We start from the raw sequence: 23,945 nt of genomic DNA, 5'->3' as shown, positions 1-23,945 counted from the left end.
GAGGTGCCGCGACCGCGAGTGCAGTCACAATTGAGACGGTTAAAAAATAGACCAGTCGCGATAAGCAGCAGATCTCGGCTGTTAGCGGAGGGAAAAAACGGGAGGTCCTCGGTAAACAGACGACGATTAGCCACCGGAAACGGCACGTGATGGATTTATTTCACTATTTCGCCGCTGTCGGAGTGTCTCTAGGCTGACTGCCAAGCAAGTGAGTTCAACCGAGTTTATTTTTTCCCACCTGTCCGGAGTAACAGTCATATCGAGTAGCTGAACTAGATCCTCATAGTAAGTTAACCGACCCAGTAAGTTTCCAGGAAAGTCCGAGTTACTCGGGGAACAGGACTGTACATGAAAAGTGCTTGTTCCTTTTCAGGAAAACTCAAGAAAGAAACCAGAAACGCAGTAGGAAGAACAGACTATGACAAGACGTAGTGCCGTGGCATTTGTAAAGCAGTACTATCTTTAAAAATACAGCATTATTCTGCTTTAGGGCTAAATGACTAACCTTAATGAATTAATGGACTTACCTGTTTCGGGGTTAAATGCAGTAAATATTTAAGCTGCCTATAAAGATGTGTTTATGATTAACAATAACTTGAGCGAGACTGAAAGCACTTCGGGCACTTGGAAGTGACTGAATCAAAAACTAAAGTAAGACATTTTTGTAGCTATTCTCAATCAAAAAGTGTCACATCGAATGCAGGGGTGTCAAAACATGTGGCCGGGGTGGACTACCCAGTTAAGTCTCGACCACTAAATAGGGTTAAAATCCAAAATGCATTTTCATTCTTGGTGAGCTGTGCCAGCAATCTCTGGGAGTGAAAATGTCTGGGAAGTTAAAAAAAAAATCTTTACAGATTCCAGCATGTTGTTTAAACCTTAAAGATGGAAATGTTTGTCAATATTTATTTTATTAGCCATATATAGCCAAGTTTAAGCAGTAAAATCACTGCATAATAATCAACATAGAAAAAGTTCAATAATCTTTCTTGCTGACCATCCTAAGATGCCCTGAAAATAAGTCGCATATCACTGTAAACACATTCTTCCCTTATTCTAACTTCAAAATAGGAATGAATAAAAAATTCAAAAATGTGTTTAATTGTACTGCAATGCATTTCATTTAGGAACTGGAGTAAATAGGACCTAATTTGAGCCTTTAAGCCTATGAATGTGAAAATACGGAGATACACTGTTGAAATTTCACAAACATGTAGGTTATCATTAAGTGATTAAACAAGTGATCCACTTATGATCAACTAGGGCTGTATGTACCCTTGAGTTAAAAATGAGCTTGACCTCCCTGCTTTGGACATATAAACAATCTGTAAAAGTAGCACAGAGGAAAGTTAGTTTTAAACTTGGTGTTAATGTTAAACCTGGACAAACAAGTTCCCAATATAACTGTCTGTTCTTCCTTCTCTGTCTGTTCTCTGCCTTTTTTTGCTGTGTATGCACTTCATGATCAAATTTCTGAATCACACGAGCAACATTTTCCAAGGGTTTTTCTGCACAGATGTGTGTGCGTCAGCCCTGTACCAGTGCTATGTTTAGACAGAAACATCCAAACCACACTTAGGATGAGCATTGCTTATCAGTCATGGTGAAGTTTCTGACTGGTCTGTTATGGAATTACGAATACAAAGTGGATAAAATGAATGTAAAGGCGCCAAAATTAACAGTATTAGTTTTAATATGTTGTTAAAATTACATCTGTCCAGTCTATGATATTTATTTGAAATTGCTGTACTATAGATCAGGGGTGTAGCCCATACTGATTTGGATACAGTAAGAAAAATAAAAAGGGACTCAAAAGGTCAACAGAAACATGGTGCAGAAACGTGTCTAATCAATTCATTTTGGTAGAGCTGATATTTTCTCTTAGAAAATGTACATTTTTCTACGACAGTGTGCTGTACAATTCATCTAAATTCTGTATCAGCATTAAAGTATACATGAAATGTAATCATTCACAGATATAAATGTGACAAGTGAAAAGCCAGCCAAAGAAAAATACAGAGAATCCCAGGTGTGTACAAAAACAGCCAAACTTTCCAGTGTTATCAGTGTTTGTTATCTTGGCTTCATTGTCTGAAAATATATCTCTAAAAACATAGTCTGACAATTTCAGTTTATTATACAGTCATTCATCTTTAAGCTCCAAATAGACAGCACCCTGTTTTTGACCACACACCTGAGGGAGCAACCTGGCCAGTCAACCAGCAAATTTTACCCCCTTAGTGTCCCTTAGTGACTTTTCCAACTTTGGCCTGTGACGATAATGCTGTGTGAATTGTGATTGATTAATGGTTTCGCATAAACCTAGTTTAATCATTCATGAATGAGATACTATCGTAGCTAGCTGCACTGAGTAGGAGATTCTCTGTATCTCATTGTACAAGTGTATAGTGACAGTAAAAGGCGTTCTATACAAGTGACTGTTTATTAATTATTTACTAAATCACAATAATTCCAAAAATGGACACAGTGTGACATCTTAAAGTTAAAAAGTTTAAATGGCCCAATGGCCGTGAAGATCCGCTTGGTAAAGTAAATCCGTTGGGTATCTTTGTTGGCCTTCAGACAGCAATTCTGACAACTAAAGAACCAAACGCAGGGCTCGCAAAATTGCTAGCCCGACGTCCCGGAGCTAGCAACATCTCCGGTCGGGCAACCAAAATCTATCTCAGCCCTGCCCGTTGGGTTATCATATAGCCCGAAAAAAAGTTCATAAAGATAAACAGAAAAAAAAAAAAATTTAATATATTTTTTGTACCTTTTCTAACCTAGTTTTTGGCTGCTGCAGAACATAATATGAATAACCGCAAAGACACATTCATTAATACAAATGACCTTTGTATCTGAGTGAGACTGTTTTTTGTTTGTGTTGCTAAGTCGGTCTTTAATACCATCACCGTACAGACATGCATCACTGAGGGAAGAAAAGCTCTGCTAATATTTACTATTTATTAACACATTTTTGTACAGCAGTGTTTCTCACACAGGCTTTATTTTGGAGGCCACTGAAGTGTATCTTAAAATTTATTTTAATTATTTCATTTGTTTCAGTGGAGAAAATTGCATTCAGTTGTACTGTGTGTAAGTCCTCATTCTCCCCATTCAAACAGCACCTCATCTTCTTTATGTTTTCCTACTTGTAGGCTGATCAGGTTGATATTTTGGCAGGCCCCAGGCCTTCATCCAGTAGTTTAAAAAGGTCCTACTCCACCATTTTGGTGGAATATCGATTGCAGGCTTCTGTAACACTAAGGAGTTCAATACAGTGGAGCTGGAGACCATCCACGGGTTATGAAGCTTAATAGACAGATAGCTAACTACTTAAGAAAGTGTGAGGGTACCTCCTTTAGTATATGTGTCCTCCGCAAGTAACAGCTTTCATTGTTTCTCTGTGGAGGGTGAGGAACTGTTACGGTTTCCTTTTAGGTGTTTGGGCTTCATCCCATGTGCACTATAGATAGCCACACACGACTATTGTTTTCAGTTTTTTTGCACTGTTGTGAAATATAACAGAAGGTTGTTTTGAGTTTATTATAGTTTCTTCCAGTGGCTATTTGCATAAATGGCCAATTAAAAGGATACTTCTTTTCATGTCTACTCCGGAGCAGGAAGTGAACAAACTCAAGTGTCCTTTTAATTGAAGGCTTGTGACCTTGACCCTAGATTAATGTGTCGCCTCATCTAATCCATACCACCCAAATTCTTCATTAATATTCCAGACATCATGGGTAGTAAGCAAATTAGTGGCTCAAGGAACATGGAAAGGAGTGAGGGTTATTTACTTTAGGCTTGATGTTACTTAAGGGTTTCTTCCTCATATACTACAGTGGAGAGAGTTCACACAAGTACAGAAGTACATTTGCTGCATATGCTGCTTTTTTGCTCTGAGTTGAATTCATACATTTGGCTTTTCAGCCGTCTTCCTCTTGTTTCAAGGTCATTAATTTAAGCACATCCTGAAACTGGAGATCTGGCAATACCCAGGGGTGGTGCTAATTATGGTGGCATCCCAATAGATCTGTACTATAACCACATTATCGTTAACACAGAAATCTGCAAGGCCCCATTTAGACAGCCAGTCACACAGCCTGATCAGCTATACAGCTTAATGTTCACTTAGCAAAGCTACATGCACAGCACACACACTGTAGGTTTGTTACACTGCTTATCCCCAGAAGAAGTCTTTGGGGCGCGTGTGCCCATGTACAGTGAATGCAGTATATATTTTCTGTTGTTTAATAAGGTATTTCTCTACATCCTCTAAACGATGGTATTGTTTATAAATTATTAAATGAAAACCAAATGTAGAAACTGTTTTTAAAAAATTCTTACGGTGATGGTGATTTTCTTTGGTTCTAAAATCTCTTTGGGTGCCAAAAACTTCTCTATATAGAAAAAAGCTGTGTTATTATGCAGCTCAATAGATAAGAAGCCTACAAAAAGTAATAAAAACAATCTAATTAATTCAGCTTACTGTAAACCACCTTTAGACAGTCATGGAGCCTGAATTACAACATTGCATTCAAACAGAAATATTGTTCTACTTTCTATTAATTACCATCAGTTTTTATTAATATTATCACCTTACTGTCAACACTTGAACCCAAACTGTGAATATAAATATTTGGCCTGTTCACGTAGTTTCTCTAAATGTTGTTCATTTGTTTGCTACCCAACGGTGTTAACATTGTTCTTTCTCAAATATTCATGATCACATCCAACACCCAGAGAGTTTGGGGGAGTTCTTTGTTTTTCTTTGGTTTAGTTTCTTACACGCTATAAAGCTTGTAACTTGGCAGTAATGCCAAGATGTGTGCATAAGTGACCACAGTCACTTATGCACACAACCACGTGTTTCAGTTTCTGAACATCAAAAGCAAACCTTTCGTGGGCATTGTTTGCTCAACAGAAGTTAGTAATTTTGTTCTCAGTTATTCAAATGATTTTATATGAAGGTCAACATAACACCACCAGTAAGCTCTTCTTTTAAATGGGGAAAAATGTATTTATAAAGTTTTAGTTAGTTTACTATACAACAGAATTTCTTTTACATTAAAAAAATAAATAAATCTGGTTCCACCTCCCCAAATAAACCTCAGCATTGCTGTGATTAAAAATGTTTGTACACATGTTTACTCATTATTTAATAAACATCTAGCATATATATATATATATATATATATATATATATATATATATATATATATATATATATATATATATATATATATATATATATATATATATATATAATATTTTTTATAGGGGGGGTGTACACATTCCAAAGTAAAAGTAAAATATTTTTTCATTGTCTTGTCAATTTGGTAAATATATCTTTGCACGATTTTGGGGTGATTCTTGGCGTGATTGTGCATTAACTGCCTCCATGAAAGGCTTGTATTGTAAAATGTATTCTGAAATTACTCTTAATATCGTGATAATTAAACGGACTAATGAAGAAACCAGACACTGAAGCTAAACGGAAATGGGCAAATTCAAGTGAACTGAAAACAAAAACAAATCAAGGGAAATCAAAAGCCTTATGCAAAACTGTGCTTTTTGAGCTTGGGAAAAACCTTGAACATCTTTTGCCAGGAAAAAGAGTTCTAAATTACAATTAACATTGTTCACATGTGGCAAAGTATAAGGAGCCGAACAGGTAAAACAGTACCTTTATAACATTTGTCTGGAATTTCATTCCTTTTTTTCTATTTATATATTGGACCCACAACAGGGATCAACTCACGGTGGAGTGAGCCATAAAGTCAGTCATACAGTGGCAGAGCAGCTCAGATCTCTCTGCGCATCCAGGCTCAACTAGTCTGACTTTTTGTATTCTGCACAAGACTGTCAAAATCAAACACACAAGCCTTTTCTCCTTTTCCTTACATCAGCCTCAAAACGGAACCTTTCAATGTTAGCCCCGTTAAACCGCAAAGGTTGAGACATACTGCTCAAACAGAGAATGGCTGCTTGTTCAACTTTTTGTCACATGAAACGGAGTCGTTTCACAATACCAGGGTTTCTTAATCACTAATATGAAGAGATGTGCATTTGCACACAAGTTAGCACCAGCTATAAATTGCTTTGCTGCCGCTGTTTCCCAAGATCCATTAAAAACAGCTTACTGAGTAGACAGAATTAATCCATAATGTTACAGTCCGTGGTCGCTCCAGAATATGGCAAATACATCAGTGGGCTTAAAAAGACATTAATGATAATGGGAGGAAAACTAAAGTGATGCCAGTATAATAGCCAGGACACTCACAGAACTGCCTAATGTAAGTGATGACTTGCAGGATGATGGCACACTGAGGAAACTAAAGACAGCATTTCTGACTGAGTTGTACTACTTTGTCTTTATCTGGGTCCTACGTTTATGCTGTCAATAGTACTCTAAAAGAAGCCGAGCCATTTTACGAAGTTAAAGTTTAGACTGCTTTGTATCCTTGGCTTTATTTGTATATGAAAACCACCTGGAGAAAGTTTGAAGGTGCGTTTTCATTTCATGTCATTTCATTTATTTATTTATTTCACACTTGGTTCAACAGTTTTAACAGTTTTGTCCTTTCATACACACAAACCATGCTTTTTCTCAGTATAACACTGTAACAATGCGTGAAAAGGAGCAGGAAGAAGAAAATATTCTTATTAAACCCTGCCCCCATCTGCAATCCAACTAATAACCAAGGAACACACTAACATTTATCTCCAGATCCTAACGCACACCAAACATCAAATTTACAATCAGCAATATACCACTTCATATAATACACAAGGAGAAAAAATAAGTAAATAGAATAAAATAAGGCGAGAGAAAGCGTGAGAGAGGGAAAAAAAAAAAAAAACCTTCTTCAATTAACTCCAATTTGGTTCATATTCTTCATATTGAATTATTGTTTTAGACATGTTAGACTTTTTAAAACAATGTAAATTTGTACAGTTCTTTAGATTATAATGAGAGTTCCACAGTCGTATACCCCTAACTGTTGGACTCATTAATCTTTGTGTAGTCCTAGTTAGTTGATGCTTAAAATGAAATTTCCTTCTGCTGTCTTCACCCATTGAAAAGAAACTTTGTAACGTGAAAGGCAAAGTATTATTTTTAGCCTTAAACATAATTAATAGTGTCTGTAGTTTCACTAAATCTCCTAATTTTAAAACTTACTGTTGAACTGTTGAAGTTAATGGTTCACAACATAGTTCTTGTTGATGGTTTATAGTTGTCCGCTTTTAAAAGTAAAGATTTTGATGCCCACTTTTTTAGCAAAAGAAATTCACCGATTTTTAAGTTGTTGTTTTTTGTAAGTAGGGTTTAATTTACTGAAGGTTAGAGTAATACTTTATTAAACTGATAAAAGATCATTGGAAAATGTATCATCTTCTCCACTTACGCATGTAAGTTCATATTATAAGCTGTTACTTTCAATGGAAATGTGAATTGTTGCATCCTTAATGAGTCATCTTGTTACTGTTGTATTCCCCTGTTCCATTAAGTCTTTGTCATGAGGTAGCTTTTAGCGGTCTGGTAACAGGAACACTGGAGTTGGGCAACATATGAGTGGTCAACAACTCACACAAACTCAAAATAAAAAAGATAATGGAAACTAAATTGTCAGTGGTTATTTTGTCACCCAATTAATTTACAAGCATTGTTTCTTGGTGAATCTTGTGGAAAATCTAAACTATTATTAAAAATGCTCAATAATAAAACACTTAGAAATGTGAAAACATCAGTTCCCTTTTGACAACAGTCATTGTGTGAACCATTGTCTTTGTGCTTCTTGTCTTTGCCACATAACCACTTCCTGGCCTCAGTTCCTAAGAATCTGTATCCATTTAGCCATTCATAGTAACTATGTAGATGCAATGCCAGCTATAGGAGTTCGCTAATGCACAAGAACCAGACAGATATTTTCAAGTTGAGACCACATGGCTTGTCATTTGTATTGTTTCTAGGTGGATTTAAGGTCTTCCATATATTTCAAAGTAGGTTCGATATCACAGGTCATTCAAGGATTCCAGCCTAATGATGTCTGAGTTATGGACTTTCTCCCTTATTTAATTATACATGGAAAACTATAATCTTGTTATCATAATGTGATTCTGATCTCGTCTGACATAAAGAAAAGTTGTGCACGCACAATGCAATAGCTTCAAAAAGATTTTTTAGCAAAAAAGCATGCAGCTCACCATGTCATGTTAGGAGCCTGAGAAGTATACATGGTGAGGTGGTTGTGGCTGTGCTGGCACGCACATAATAACATGGGTTAAATAGTGACTTTAATAAAACTATCAGGGGATGAAAAGAAGGGTAGATTCATAAGAAAACCTTGAGATATTGGTGGTGTTTAATTATGTGTAATGTAGAGTTAAAGCTAAAGCTTAGCAGTCATCTGAATCCATACACGCTTTCTTCACAATTTAAATGTGCAGGTGCAAAATTACTCGTTTTTATCGTCTTCCTCGGGAGATGTGATAACATTGTCACTTGATCAGCTTAAAGAGTCCATTTCCTTTCTTGCTGCATTAGCATCAGATGCATAATTTCTGTAAACAAAGCTACCATTTAGGTTTTTTTCTTACTGGCAAACACTTTCTAGGATGTCTCACTTCATTTTTACAAGCTTTATAATGTTTAAGATGTACACTATAATCCCTTGAGACAGAGATCTTCGGTTAATCTCTTTGTTTTTCTCAAGGAGTTCCTGTCATTATTTGCAATTAGCCTTTCAGTGGAAACATGGCTATCTGTCATAGTTGCAGGGAGGGTCTTGTCAATGCATTTCTCTAAAGACTGGAAGTTCATGATTCGTTTTGCAGAGTGCACTTCATCTTTGCTCATCAGGTCACACTGGAGTGACACTACCTAAGTTCAGTGTGTGCTGAGTGTGAGCAAATGACTAGCAGGTGGCCTAAGTGTAGCCAGGGTCACAAGTATTTGTTGATAATGAGAAATTCCAGTCTATTTTAAGTTCCAGTGCTATTGTGAGGCAGTGAATGTCTCTCCTTTCCCCATCACTATACTGTAGCTTAGAAATGGTCACTTTAGCATTACTAGGAGGAAAAAAAGAACATTTCCTCAGGTTGTTTTGAGAATAAATGTGCAGAGCTTGAGAGCTGTTCTTCGCCCCGTAGAACCCACCCCATAGCCATATTTGGATAAGGAAATTAGTGTTCCTGATATTACTTCAGTTTTTGGGCTTTTGTTATTTTAGGATTGTTGTTGTTGTTGTTGTTGTTGTTGTTGTTGGGTCTCATGTACAAAACCAGGAACATAATCCCACCCTGTATACTTCAAGGACCTCTTGCTTGTCTCGGTGCATGCTCAATCATTGAGGTAAGTAAAACCCTAAAGGTTGATTCTGTTTGTCTGGACGTAGCGTTTTCAGTGGGAGAAACGTTTTGTCACTCATCCAATTAACTTGGATGATGAACGGAATCAATTTTTTGGGACCTCTAGGTTGAAATATTTAGGTTGTTATTGTGGTTTTATAGTAATTCCGATGAGGATGAATGGGAGATTTTTAACAGAATGTCCTCTAAGGCTAGTTATGCATGTGTTGCATTTTAATAAAACCAACACAGAGATCAGGACCAACAAATAAAATTAGGAGACTGTCTCACATCAATGGAAAATTCTGAGAAGGAGCCATGACATTTGGTGGATATATTCCAGCTCAGACAGTCCCTCTTTAAGTTGCAGCCTTCAGGCTATTTATGGCCCTCCTCTCTTTGCACCGTGTCCCCATTAGACCCACATTTTTCGTACAGTAATATCTTAGTCTTGTATGAAGTATTACTCCCCAAAAAATTATCTTTGGTAGTTTCAACCTACAAAGGTGAAGAGAGTCTGCTCAACAATTTACAATCCATGGATAATGATGATTCATATACAAAGGTAATTCAAAGTGCTTTTATAATGCATTACAATGTCAGAGAGATAAAAGGAAATGATGAACTTCTAGATGCATACTGTCAAAATGTACTTGAGATGATCCTGACTGGGGACAGGCAGTAATCCTCTTGTTGAGTATCATCAGTAATTATCATGCTTTATTTATATAACCCAAGATTCATTTTGTATAGCTTCATGGGACATTTGTTTAAACAAAAATCTGTGACAGTGTTCCAGTCAGATCCATTTTTAGCTTGGTATGGGTGGCTGTTGCGTTCCTTTCCTTGACTTTTATTGTTGTTGAATTTATTAAGCAGACCACAGAGAGGTAAATCAAGAACAGTGGCTCTGTCACCTCAAATCATTAACAGGTTTTTTGCTCAGTTTCTTTATGTGGTGGAAAAACTGTTTTTGATCCAGAGGATGCTGAAAACTCCACTCGCTCTAGAAGGAAAAACTTAAAACTGGGACCTGCCCATTGCTTTGCCAGTTTTCACTGCGATGCATTGCCACTGGTAACACCCACAGAGGAAATCGTTAAATGTGAAACCAAAATATCGTAAGTGGTGCCAGAGACGAGATGTTTTACCTTCAGCATAAACACTGGTCAAAAAAATTAAAGGGAAGTTGCAATAAATATTCGTCCCTTAAGTCAGGTGCATGCTCCTCTAAATGGTTAGACTCTTTATCTTTAATTTTTTTTTAGCCTTTATCAATTGAAGGTTGAACTTTGTCCACAGACCTGACGTGGCCTGTGGAGGAGACTTATCTGTTATCACTCGCACACAGCAGTTAGCAGCCTGAGCCTTTTAGGCTTCTCTGTCCTGCTGACCTGTTTCACACAACTTTGGGAGGGTTGCAACCGTGAGTGTGTAGGACATGTGTGCTGCAACCGTGAGTGTGTAGGACATGTGTTCTGCAACCGTGAGTGTGTAGGACATGTGTGCTAACCAGACCTGCTGCAAAACAAGCCCACAAATATCAACCAGCTAGTGAAGAGGATGTCCTAGATACATTTTCTGTTTTTGAGTTCCTAAAAATGATGAAGTTTTACGTTGAGAAGGGCGTGGCTGATCAGTGGAGCTTCATTAGTTGTGCATTCATCTGAATAGTAATGGCAGTTAACGTTGCTTTAACCTCACTGTTAAAAATGTAATTAGTGTTTTCATCTGCAGTTAGTACGAAAAGCCTAGCGGCAGTAAAATGAGACAGAAGTGATTGGAGATGTCAGCTTCAGCGGGGTCAGACAGGTCCTTAAAGTAAAAAGAGGTGTGTTGATTTTTCACTTTTGAAATTTGTGTTGCCTTTTTCAGCATTTTAGAGACTCGTGAAATTTCCAGAGCTGCAAAAATATGTTTTATGTCCATTTTAGATGCCCTCCAAGACTCACAATCTAAACCCAAAAATGTGTTTGTTTGTTTTTCACTAGAGGTTTCTGTAATTAATTTTTAGCATTAACATCGTGGTCTATATAATGTTTTAAATAGGAAAACTGCACAGTTTTCTTTTGCATTGTTCACTTGCATTGTAGTTTTGTTTTGGGAGGTTTTTTTTGTTTTTTGCCCAACAAACTGTTGTTATTTAGTCTTAAATAACTTATGTACAGGAGCATATGCAGGAAAGAAAAGAGGAAAGTTTCTCAGCATGGTCAAACAAACACAATGGAAAGCATGAGAAGCAACGGAAATGGAACAAAGCCAGGCGTTCCTTTCGATGATTAACTCCATTTTAATTGTTTGGCCATCCTCCGGTGGCTTTTTCAGTTTGTTTCGTTAAGAGGTTGCCTATGCTTGCTATCTGCTGTCCTCTCATATCTAACCAGCACACACAGGCAGTTTAATGATTAACAAAACCCAGTCATGTTTGTATAAAACGAGCTTTCTACATCAGTCTTTTGCAAAAGCATTAGATTATTATTGCGTGTGTGTGTTTGTGTTTCACTTTTCTCTTTATATTTATATCTTTCTTTCTGTTTGTGAGAGATTTATCTAACAAAAACAAACTGTACAAGTTTATTTAAGATCCTGCTAGTTGCTCCCATACACAATTTAAAGTCAAAATGCTTTGAGAGATGATTTTATGCAGACATCCATGCAACGGCATGTCTGTGTAAGGAGGAGAAGCTCAGATTTAAGGACTCTTAAGAAGGAAAAGTACCTTGGGTAAGCTCAAATATTAGTAAGCAAACAAATCTCTAAAACTGAAAATAAGTATTAGTCCTGAACAGCACAAAGTCTAGTTTCTGTGGAGAGAAGAGCTCTGTTAAATACAGCAACCCCTCCTGTCTTTCGGTGAGATGGTGATAATAGTCTGCACTGTGTTTCATGAATGTGAAGTCTGTTTCATGGCTTTGCTGTCAGTCAGATGTTTACCTGCACTTGAGTGACCAGCCTCCAGAGTTTTGTGGCAGTAACTAAATTTTTATGGAATTTAAACATTAAGGATTGACAATTGAGGTAGGAGGGTCATGGTGTGTGTCTGTATGCGATTATAGAAGTAGAGTGTGTGTATATGGTGCTGAAAGTGTGCAAAAAAAGTATTGTAAAAATTACTAACTTAACAAACATGTCAGTATGTCATCAGCGCATGAAAGGATCTGACATGTCAGCTGGACAAAATAATTGGATATTCTTTTAAGTTAATAAACTATGTTGTTTGTTTTGCTTAGTGAGATGTTATCCTTTTTCTTTTAGCTGCAGCAAATTTAAAAATATTAGACAAATGTGTAAGTGTGATTAGCCTCTAGGCAAACTGTATATCAGATAAACTCAGGCTCAGACTGTATACATTTAATTTATCACTTTACTGAATATATGGGAAAGTCAGATTATCATAAAATTTCCTGCAACATAGAGGGGAATAAAATATAAAGTTGCTCCTAAAACCATTTCTTGATTGGTGCTCAGAGAAAAATGCAAACATTTCTGTCTAAGAAAATAAATAAATAAATACATTTAGCGCCTCACTGGTCTCTTATCTGGAACATAACCTACACCGGAGCAGAGAGGTGTGCTACAAAGTTAAATGGGTTAGCAAGCTTAAACTCACTGTTCTTTTTTACCTCGCTAGATCGTTATGGCAACTTGTTCTGAACACATAACCTGGTCAGGATCAGGTTATGTTCAAAGTTTAAACATTAGCTAGAGACACCACATACTCACTGATTTGTTTTTTGTTTTTGTTTTTAATTTACGGTCTGCTCTAAGTGTAATAGACATTATCTGCTGCTATACGAAAAAGTCCCACATGCAGTCTGTTCAGTCATGTGTTACAAACACCAGTGAATGTAGTTCAGTCATAAAGTTACAGGGATGCAGACTGTGCGTCACATTGTCACGGGAGATCGGTTCAGTTGGTGATGCAGAAAATGTCTTAATGTTTTCTGCTTGATCTGTTTCTCTGACACTTCTGGAACCGCAGCTAATAGAACACAGATTAGAAAATTCCTCTGCTTGATTTTTGAATCACTCAGCATTTATAGACGTCAAATCACAAGACTTCAGAAGACTTTGTCCTGTCTGTATCTATCATCTGTTCCTTTTGATAATGTCTCATTGACGCTCAGTTGGTAAATTTTTAAAACCATTGTCATGATACCAAATCTCTCTGGCGCCTAAGTTTGTGAATGCAATAACTCGAGAACACGGCAACATAGGAACTTCAAATTGATACCATAGGTGTGCTCCTTAAAAATATCAAATGAGTTTGAATCTCAGTGATCTTGGCGTAAAGGTCAAAGGTTTTCTGAAACTCTTGTGAATGCAAAAACTTGAGAAAAGGGTGACATAGGATGTTGAAATCGATAATATAAGTGTGTCTGCTAGGAGCCTGAGAGGTAGCACAGGAAGTGGCCAGTATTTTTGGTTTTTGTCAAGTCAGCTAACACAAAGAAACCCTGGCTATGTTGATCATGAGTGGCAGCGCACTTCTTCTAAATAGGTTTGCAGCATAACCTGCCATAGCACTATACCGTGTTAAGAAGTGAACCACTTTTTGTACCACTGGGCAATCAGAGTGCCATGTTTATATGCAGCATGAAGTTAGGATCTGCATTTCAAGTAAGAATACTGTACACGGGGAATTACTTATTGTTGTACTAAGAAAGCACTCCCTCTGGAAACCAGCTCTGTTACTTTCACATAGATTTAGTCGACACATTTTGTCCTGTGGTACCTGTCAGGAAAATTCTTAACTTAAAAATAAAAAAAATGAAAACCGTGAAAAGATACAAAAATAAATCATAGTAATGATTGAACCTCCCTGAAGTGAAATTAAATGAAACCAAGTTCTGTTTTACTGTGAATTTTGACACCAGGGTTTTAATTTCATTAACAGCAAATCTACATCTGTTCCAAATATCACACATAAAACTGTATTTTATTATTAAAAGCTGTATACACCCTCCCACCCAATCATGACTGCTCACAGAGGTCAGACTTCACCAGTTCTTCTACTAGAAACACTAATAAAGATATATTTATCATTTTGTATTTAAATCAGGGTTATTGGTTCTTTCTTTAAGAAGCACACTTTCAGTATATAAAATTAGAACTGATGTCTTTTTTGTCCTCATGCTCTCTTCCTCAATATTGACATCTGGGTTCTTTCTCTCTCATTTGCAGATTCAGTCTTTTCTCTGCCTCCTCCCCTTCCCGATCCCTTTTCCCCATTGGCTGTTGTCCCCAGACAGTGCACAAAAGTATGGGGTAAAAGTGCTGAGGAGACACCAGGAGAACAAGAGCTGAAGAGGCCCACTCACCTGCACAGGTAAGATCACACAATGTGCGTCGTTGGAAATGTTTTGAATAGGCAGTGCATCTCTTGGCATGTCTGTCACATTAAGACTCTCATTTAGATCTGTATAGCTATATTCTGTTATGTTTACACATGAAGTTTAAGGTTTTAGGAAGGTGCATTGTTCATCGGTTCTCTCCACAGTATAGTATTTAAAGCCATCTAAACATAATAATGAAAGCTATTAAGGTCCACTAAGAAGCGTACAAACCCAGCCCTTCAAGCTGCCATTGTTCTGTAGTGTCTCACACCCATCCCCCACTCAGGTGGGATGGCTTACCTCAGTGAACCTTTTTATCAGGTGGAAGCCACACTGGTCAAACACAGTCTAGTGTTGTCTGGTAAATTACTGACCTCATCACAATCCCACAGACCTGTTTGTTACCCGACACCATATGGTGTCACCACAAGCTTCATGATAGATAAACATAAAGTTAATGAATAATGGAGAGAGGTTTAAAAGCGGATCAGATAATTATGTTACAAACTACACCAAAGTGCCCATAGACAACCTACGCAGATACAGGAAGAACATGTAAAGTACACACAGAGAGGTCTTGTCCCGATGGTGGGAAATTGTATCTATATGGAATAAAAAAATCAAAAATAGATTACATGCTATTGTTTCAGTGTATAATGTATAGTCCTTTAACCCCCCAAAAATCCTAATCATACCACAAAGGTTTTTAATAGGCATCTTTTGATGGTTGACTTGAATCAAAGTAGTCAAGTGTATCTGTGTAAAAGAAGCCTGACTGTCTTGGAATCCGTTATCTAAATAAAGTATAATTATCTTTTATCTTTAAAGCCAAGTCAGACGAATTCTGCAAAAGAAGAGCCATAAAGGTTTATTGTGAGCAATAAAAGTGCCACTGCGGATGTTTGCAGACTGCTTTTTGACATTGCGTTTCTTCATCTCTGCCTGAACCGTTATCATGCTCCATTGCTGTCTTTTACCACAGTGAGACTATTTCTTATTATTAGTTTATTAATAATTCGACTTTTTTTCCTCATTCTGTGTGGATTCTGCATACAGTCGGTTTAAGAAAAAATACAATAAAACTTTCTGTCCACTTATTTTGTAATTTTTAGGAGTACTTTGCACCATAACAAGTATAGGTGTGCACTGCTTCCTGTGATGACAGGATGTGACTCATACTGTCTTTTCTTGGGGCACTGCTTATGTTCTGGATCTAAATGTGTTTTTGCATATCCTTAAAATGAGGGTCCATTTAAAAATAATACATTGATGAGGTTTTATGAGGTAACTAGATCTAGTTAGATTAATCAAATCAAGAAGGCCATCAGTCAGTTGTGTTCACTTGCAGACAGCTTTCCAGCATACTTGGTGGGGCCAGACAATTGAATTCAGTTGCTTCCAGTTATTATGAAACATGATAACGGTGACTTTTTTTCTATTGCTTTGAAGCTCTGATGTCTTTTTGTGTAATGAATTAAGTTCACCTCTTGCCATTGCAGCACTGCACTTTTTCCCCCGCCCCTTAATTTTCGAACTTACTTGTCCTTTAGCGTACCTATAAGTAAGCCTTTGGTCACTGAGCTCCAGAGGAAGTAAAATTCATAAGTTTTCCATGGAAGAAATGGTGGAAGAATTGTGTAACAGCTGTCTGGAGCTGATTTTTGCCTCTGATCACTCGAGGTCTCTCACACTTCCTGTGGTGAGCGTGCCCGTGTCATAGTCCAGCTTATGCCTTGCTTATACTGTGTTGCAGACATGGACACAGACATCTGGAAGGCCGACGGTCGAATAGTCATTCCTGTTATACTTTGAAGTCTGCTGCCGTAGATAGTTGATTGTAATGTAGATCGGTAGGAAGAGTCCACACAGTCCCAAAAGAACAGGCAGGCATGGACCATTGCACCCACTGTCTGATGGGATTTAAGTCACTCAGGCCGAAGCGGACCTCAGTGGGCTCGCAGGCATGGAAAGACATATCATAATATAATGAAGACATTATGAGCCAAAACAAATTATGAGAGAGATTCTGTGTTAAACCAGAATATATGAATTATTAACCCAAAGAATCCAAAAACCTCAAGTTACATTATGAGGTTTGTTAGTCAGTAGTGTTACTGGTTGAATGAGTGTTCGAATGTGTTGTGTAAAATGAGAGAAACTGGCCAGGTGCTCCCAGTTGCACTGATTAACTCTACCTACCAGGAAACTGCAACCTAACATAGAAAAACCACAGTAGTCCCAGCAGAAGCAGGAGGGCTGTCACTTGCCAGCTGTCCTTTCAAGGCAGGCTTTATTGTCAAATGCGCTCAAGTCAGGAACTAACCGTGACCAGACATCTCCACATCCTCCAGTGCCTCCACATCTTTAAGTTTTGTTTTTCATTTAATGTATATTTCAAGATTAAGAAAATCATGTGTGAACTGATTTTAACTGTCTTTAAGCTGGAGTCAGCTCTAACAACACTGACTGAATGCAAAAGAACTGAAACTATAGCTTAAAGTTTGGTGCATGACCTTACTATGCCTAATCTGTTTTTGTGTGAGTGTCAACCACAAGTGTAGACCTTGTCTTTTTAATGCTGACAGCTAGAAGCATGATATTTGTGTGTCAAACCACCAACATGCCTTAATTGCTTCAGCTAAAATGGCCTCGATGTGAAACACTATGACTGAGTTTAATGTCTTAAACCAAATGCAGATGGTCAGCCAGACTTAGGCAGGTATGCGTGGATTTTGCTGCAGACTACTGGTGGTTAATTACAGGTCCAGAAGTTGTGGTTTCATCTACATGTTGTTTAGCTTTCTTCTTAAGAAGCCTCCCCCACCGACCCACCCACTTGTTTCCCAGAAGTGATCTTGTTTGTATGGGATGCAGAGGAAGGGAAAGCTTAATTATCCATGAGAGTAAGGGAGAAGAGGAGATTGAAGGAAAACTAGCATAAGTCCATGCTTGTCTGTTTGGTGATATAATACTGATAAGTGTGATGTATTCCTATCCTGCGTTGAGTCAGAACAAATTCAAAGGAACAGAGGAAACCTGATGGAGACGGGCAGAGTGAGGAGGAGTGAACGAGGCTCACGGAATAGAAAAAGAAGAGCAAACAGGAGTGCAGCAGTGGAGAGTTGTTGCTAGGAGGCTGAGAGAGCAACACAATACAGAGGCAGGAAGGATCCAGGGAGCAGTTCAGATCTGTTAGCTCATCAGGCAGAGCTCGCACCGCTTTTTGAGCTGTTTACATTGATAATTGTAATGAAGATAAATAAGTCTTAATGTCCTGACTCGGCTCTCTGGGGCCAAAACCTGGTGGAAACAGGTGAAGGCAAAATTAAATTCTTGTAAGTTGTTTAGAATTAAAAACACCTACACCATCTCTAAACACACCAATGAGCAGTACCCTTACACCCAAATGTTTCTAAAAAAAAAAAAGACTAAACAGTTGTCAGATACAATGAAAATCCCCAGCAACACAAACTAGTGCCTCATAACCTACCTGTGCCTGGTTAACAGCAAACAAATCCTGTGTCTTGTAATCTTTAATGCTACAACGGGATTTCCTTAAACCTAAAATATAACTCAAAGTGTCTTGTCTGTCCCAAAAGCTCTGCGATGAGATGTCTGCAGACGCAGATGAGAGGAAAGTGAAAGCAAACAGGCACCTCGGTCGTGCCAAAAAGCAGAAAAGAAGAGGCTGCGCTTGATTTTTAACAATAAATAACAGCAGCAAAAGTCTTTATCTCATTGAAATCACTGAAATTATTCGATTGGAAGCAATGCTGGGGAGCGGCTTTTCTGACTGAGACGATCAAGAAGCACTTTCCCTAAATGAGCCCTAATGTCTCCCAGATGAGCAGACCCTTTTTGGCTTTCAGAGCTTGCAATCTTATATCATTATCCAGTCGTCTTTTTATTTTACTTTTAGTCTTTATGACTTCAGAGTGTTGTTAAGATTGGAAATTTGCCCAGAAGTGTGCAGCCTCACAGTGAAAACATTTACTCGGTTAGACTTTGTCACAAGTATGGTTAAGCAGTACCAAAACATGTAGTTTATCAATAACTTGATGAAAATATTGCGTTAAAGTGGCTGCTTCACTGGTCTGCAGGAAAAAGGAGAAAGTGAGGGGAACTCCAGGTAAGGACATTTTCAGAGGGGAAAGCGTGACTAAACAGAAACCTGAGGCACAGCTGAGCCTCCTGAAAGGACGGTATTGTCTGTTCAAGCTCACATGTCGTCCTCATTTCTTATTGGTTTAAGCAAAGGATACAAAAGCAGAGAGGAGGACAATGAATCCTCAAATGTTTGCCTTCCGTTAAATTGCCCTCTGGCGTAGTAAACGAGTAAACATGTTGTCAGTGGAAATGCAGGTGTATGCTGTGATTTCAGGCAGACTACCTTATCGTGCTTCATCCCGACAGTTAATGTGGTAAACTTGAACTCTCCTTACACCAAGCAGATCATTTGCTAATTGGTTTCTCATATTTAGTTTGGACTGGTCTGGACACGCAGCTTGGTAATTAGATCAGTTCAGGCTCACAGTTGTGAACGCATGCTGCATGAACACACATAAATAAAGTGAACAAAATAGCAAGGCCTGATGATTGCAGATCTAGTTAGGTAGCTCAAAGTTAAATTATCTTTGTGTCTGCCGTAGGAGGAGTATTTTTTGTTTTTAATTATTCCAAGAAAAAAACTACCCTACCTGTGATTTGATTATGGTGATAATGGAGACATGCCACCTCATAAGTTTTACAGGAAGTTTTTAAGTGTTTTGTAAGAAATCAGTTTAACCCTCACTGGAAAGCACAGCCATCACTTCTGAGTGAACCAGCATGTTCACTCAGAAGTAACTATGACAGCCAAACAAACAAAGCATTATTATACAGTCAACCTGTGAAAAGTCAAGTGATTCAGTGTGAAGATGACACCACTCTGCTTCAGTCTTATCAGCAGTTTGACCTCTGACCTTCTTGATCAGATCAATACGTGATCTTGCTGTTGCTTTGGATAAACAAACTATTCTGACATAGTTTTACACAACGTCTTACAACACAAACGGGGGTTTCCATGTGATCGTTTTGTCAGTGTGGTTGAGGTGTCTTCTCTTCCTTTTTCCACCCATTGTTTCTCAACAGAGGGAAGTTGTAAACCTGCTCATTTCACCATAGATAACTGTTCTCCCTCGTGCTTCCTCCTACCTGAAATTACCTGAGTGATTTGAGAATAAGGTAAAAGATGAAAACTAAAGATCAGTTTGTAGTGAAGACTAAAGTCTTTGTTTCTTCTTCTGTGTGTCTGCACAGGTGTCAGCGTGTGCGGTAATCTGTCATGGGGCTGCTGCCAAAGATGAGGCTTAAGGTTGTGGTGTCACTGACTATGGTCAACCTCTTTATCTTCATCATCATCTCGCGGAACATCAACCAAGACAAAAGTGGACATCAAAAGATTCTTATCCCTTCCAAACGCTTCTGGGCTAAAGTGGCTCCCAGCTCGGCCTACTGGAACCGCCAGCAGCAGATTCTGGACGTTCACAGCAATCACATCTTCATGACGAACCGCAGCAGCGACATCCCTGAGTGGCTCAATGACACCAGTTTGACATCCAACGTCTGTCAGCCTAACCTCAGGGTGACCACTCAGGTAAAAGATTACAACTCCCTGCTGCCCCGCTTCAAGGACTTCCTGCTTTACATGCGCTGCCGCTCCTACCCGATCATTATGGACCAGATGGATATCTGCAAGGAGCCACCGTTTCTGCTGCTGGCTGTCAAATCGCTGGTGCCTCACTTTGATCGCCGCCAGGCCATCCGCCAGTCCTGGGGAAAAGCAGGCGTATTAGCCAATCGGACAGTGGTTACCATTTTCCTCCTTGGTAACGCAACACCTGGAGACCACCACCCAGATCTGTCTGGTATGCTGCATTTTGAGAACGCCCGCCATAAAGACATCATCCAGTGGGATTTCCGTGATTCGTTTTTCAATTTGACTGTCAAAGAAGTTCTTTTCCTGGAGTGGATCCAGGCACGTTGCTCCGGCGCCCAATTCATCTTCAAAGGCGACGACGACGTCTTCGTTAACACCTACCGCATCATGGACTTTCTCAAGGGGCTCTCGGGACCCAAAGCCAAGGACCTGTTTGTGGGTGATGTGATCACGAATGCGGGGCCCCACCGAGACAAGAGGGTCAAATACTTCATACCAGAGAGCATGTATGTTGGAATCTACCCACCGTACGCAGGAGGAGGCGGCTACCTTTATTCAGGTGACATCGCCTTTCGCCTGCATAACGCATCTCAGCGCGTAGCGCTGTACCCAATAGATGACGTCTACACGGGTATGTGTCTTCGTAAGTTGGGGCTGGCCCCCGAAAAGCACAAAGGCTTCAGGACTTTTAACATAGAGGAGAAATACAGGTCAAACCCCTGCGCTTACAAGAGCTTAATGCTGGTTCACCCAAGGACCCCACAGGAGATGATCCAGATCTGGGCCTGGCTCAGTAGACCCAACCTGACCTGCCAGTGACTGCAGTCAGTCTGAAAACATGTCAGGATAGATCACAAGGAAGGCCAAAGGGCCAAATATTTTAACTTGAACTTTAAAAGTTGGCAGCTTTAAGTTAAGATATTACTACGATGTCCACACGGATCCTCTGCCTGGTTGAGCGTTGTGGCCTGAAAAAATGAGGGCGGCGCTGATTTTTCACATTTTGTATTATGGCTCTATTCCACAGAGGAGTTAACTCTGCTTAACTTTCAAAGGACCTTCACCCAAAGTGAATATCTTTGAGTTCATATATTTATATCACAGCTATTTATATGGCCTTTATGTGCTTTAACACTGTCACCTCCACCACAAAGTGTCTCAATGCTGTATTAAATAAATGAGAGCTGGAAAGTGTCTGCCTGGCACCCAAGGGTCGTTTTGGTTAAGCTATAACATGCTGGTCAGGTTATTGAAGTGAGTAAAAGCAATTGATTGCTTTCTGAACACTGAAAAACAGTAGTTCCTGCATTCCCGGTGAACACTTCCTTGTAGTCATAGCTGGAGGCTTAGATTGTGCTGCTATTTCCAACCACACTCCCAGAAGTATTTACTCACGACTCTAAAGCTCAGAGTTTTTGTTCACATCATTTCCTCAGTTTCCACTGGTGAGACTCTGCTCTCAGTCAGCCACAACATTAAACCCACCTGCTGAAATGTTTTTTTTAAAGGCCAGGTCTCTTTACCGAAGCCACCTTTGTGGTTTCTTAAAAGCAGTTCCCTTAATTGGTGTGGCTGATCAACGTTGGAGCAATTAAAATGAGACAGGGATGTCTAGCCTCGCTCTCCGCAGCTCGGCCGGTCGGGGCTCAGAGAAATCCAAATGCTGGTCTAAATCAGCTTCAGGTTCAAAAAGGTTTAACAAAAGCCCAAAGTACATTTTCACAGGTGTGTCATTTCAAGCGTTCGGTGTGACGTATTTGCTATGTGCCCGTGGAAAGCATTGAATGAGGATAAATGCTGCTTTACTGTGACCTGAGTGAGTCTAGATTCTTTAAAACAGGCTGAACACGTACATACACAAATTGTTACTTGATTAAAGTGTCCGTGGGTTTTGCAAGAGACTCTTAAGGGTTCTGTGTGTTGGTGAAAGCTTTAAAGTGTGTGTGAACTTGTGTTTTATTTAAAAGTTGATCCTTAGCTCATTGTTGTTTAGGTTCATTCACCTGACAAGAGACATCCTGCACATATTTACCTTTCCCTCGTATTTCATAAAATTCCTTCTGAGCAGTATTGTATGCACGACACGGTGAGATGCTTGACTCGCACACAGCATGAAGGGTAATGGTGTTACTTCGTCTCTGTTAGAGCTCCCCCTGCTGGTCAGGTTGGCGGCAACAAAACATTTTTTGCAAGAGCTTTGTAAACAGTGGCGATCCCACGACTCCCAAACTGCCAACCACCTGATTTATTTAAAGCATCGGCTTATTAATTATCTCTGTGTTAGTCTCTACATCCTTCGTATATCCGTTATGTGACATTTGGAAATCATCCTACAGATAATCGCACCAGGTCTCTTGTTTTTCCTCTTTTCTTTTTGAACTTCAGTATATTCATGCAGGATAAGACCAACACTAAAAAGAGAAGATAAGAACCTGAAAGACGTGTATTTCATGCTTCTGGATTATTTAATATTTCACTTGTTGTGTGCATAGCGCTGTCACTGCTGACATACATGCCGTTAATCGTTGCACTCCTCACTGTGTAGTTTCGCGGCTGCCTGAACTGTTTACATCGCTTTCTAATTGTTGCTTCAGCCTGATGATTGTCTACAGGTGTGTGGGTGTTGAATTTGTTGATTGGAAAAGGTGCACAATTTATCCAAGTTTGAACAGTCAGTGTTTTTCTGGCCTGAATGTCCCGAATGTGTCCAAGCTGGGGATCATGAAGGAAATTCAGCTGAATGTAACAAGGCCTGTGGCTGTTCCTTCATTGTGTGTTTTTTCTATTTAATCAAAGTTTATGTGGAGTATCTGTGTTGTTTTTAACCCACAGAAAGATTTTTTTTTTTTGTGTGTGGTTTCTTTAAACTTTGGTTAATGTGAGTTCCAGACACTTTTCGCTGCCTGCACGAGTCAAAGATGATTACCAAATCTGTGCCTGATGTTTGTATGTACTGTATGTCACGCAAACTTAAATGTGATCGCTTTAACATCATGTTTCAATAAAGCTATATTTTAATGGTTTTGTAGATGCTGTTATGTGATTTTTATGGTTTCTAAGGATGTACATGAGAATTTAGAAAAATCAATCACGTCTGATTACAAAAAATCTTGATGCTTTTTAAACTTCAAGTCACTTTTTTTTTCTAATAACAAGCATTTTAAAGCAGGAGTTAACCTAAAGATACACACATGCAAAGCAAGATATACCAATATTTTTAAAAAAAAATAGTTGGGAGGATGACATCAGCGACCTTGAGGCTGAATGTGGAGGTGATAGATCTGTAATATAATACGCAGCTGATCCATGAAAGGCTGTAAAAACAAACTGTAAACGTTTAGCCAGTGCAGCTGAATCAAAACACGAGTGGTGTGTGGTCCTTTCTTGTTAATGATGTTAAACAGAAATGTGGTTTTTCGTAAGGAAGCTAAAAAAAAAACTCTCTGGGTCACAGGAGCCTGTTCCCAAAGGTACGCTGTTAAATCCAAGACTTTCAGTGAGTTCAAAGCCCAAACTGGGGAAGAAAATTAGAAACTGCTGGTCTGCTGGGATTTTCC

The 23,945-nt window shown here is 38.8% G+C and overlaps 1 protein-coding gene across 3 annotated transcripts; it reads left to right on the top strand.

The window, feature by feature from the left end:
* On the top strand, nt 1-23,416 carry b3gnt2b (UDP-GlcNAc:betaGal beta-1,3-N-acetylglucosaminyltransferase 2b). 3 transcript variants are annotated; one of them, XM_026190168.2, is made up of 3 exons: nt 1-208; nt 14,539-14,683; nt 19,989-23,416. In XM_026190168.2, the coding sequence occupies exon 3, from the start codon at nt 20,014-20,016 to the stop codon at nt 21,205-21,207; it is 1,194 nt and encodes a 397-aa protein (XP_026045953.1). In that variant the 5' UTR covers nt 1-208; nt 14,539-14,683; nt 19,989-20,013; the 3' UTR covers nt 21,208-23,416. The 3 variants fall into 3 exon arrangements, with proteins under 3 accessions (XP_026045953.1, XP_080143702.1, XP_026045954.1); XM_080287576.1 differs by lacking the exon at nt 1-208 and adding an exon at nt 11,018-11,185; XM_026190169.2 differs by lacking the exon at nt 1-208 and adding an exon at nt 11,818-12,078.
* The last annotated feature ends 529 nt before the right edge of the window (nt 23,417-23,945 follow it).

The sequence above is a fragment of the Astatotilapia calliptera genome, chromosome 13, assembly GCF_964374335.1.
Source record: "Astatotilapia calliptera chromosome 13, fAstCal68.1, whole genome shotgun sequence".
NCBI classification, from domain to species: Eukaryota; Metazoa; Chordata; class Actinopteri; order Cichliformes; family Cichlidae; genus Astatotilapia; species Astatotilapia calliptera.
This window is presented reverse-complemented; position numbering and strand designations above follow the sequence as displayed.

Bases quoted from the DNA above. Each gene is read 5' to 3' on its own strand.
- b3gnt2b (XM_026190168.2), top strand. From the start codon at position 20,014: ATGGGGCTGCTGCCAAAGATGAGGCTTAAGGTTGTGGTGTCACTGACT.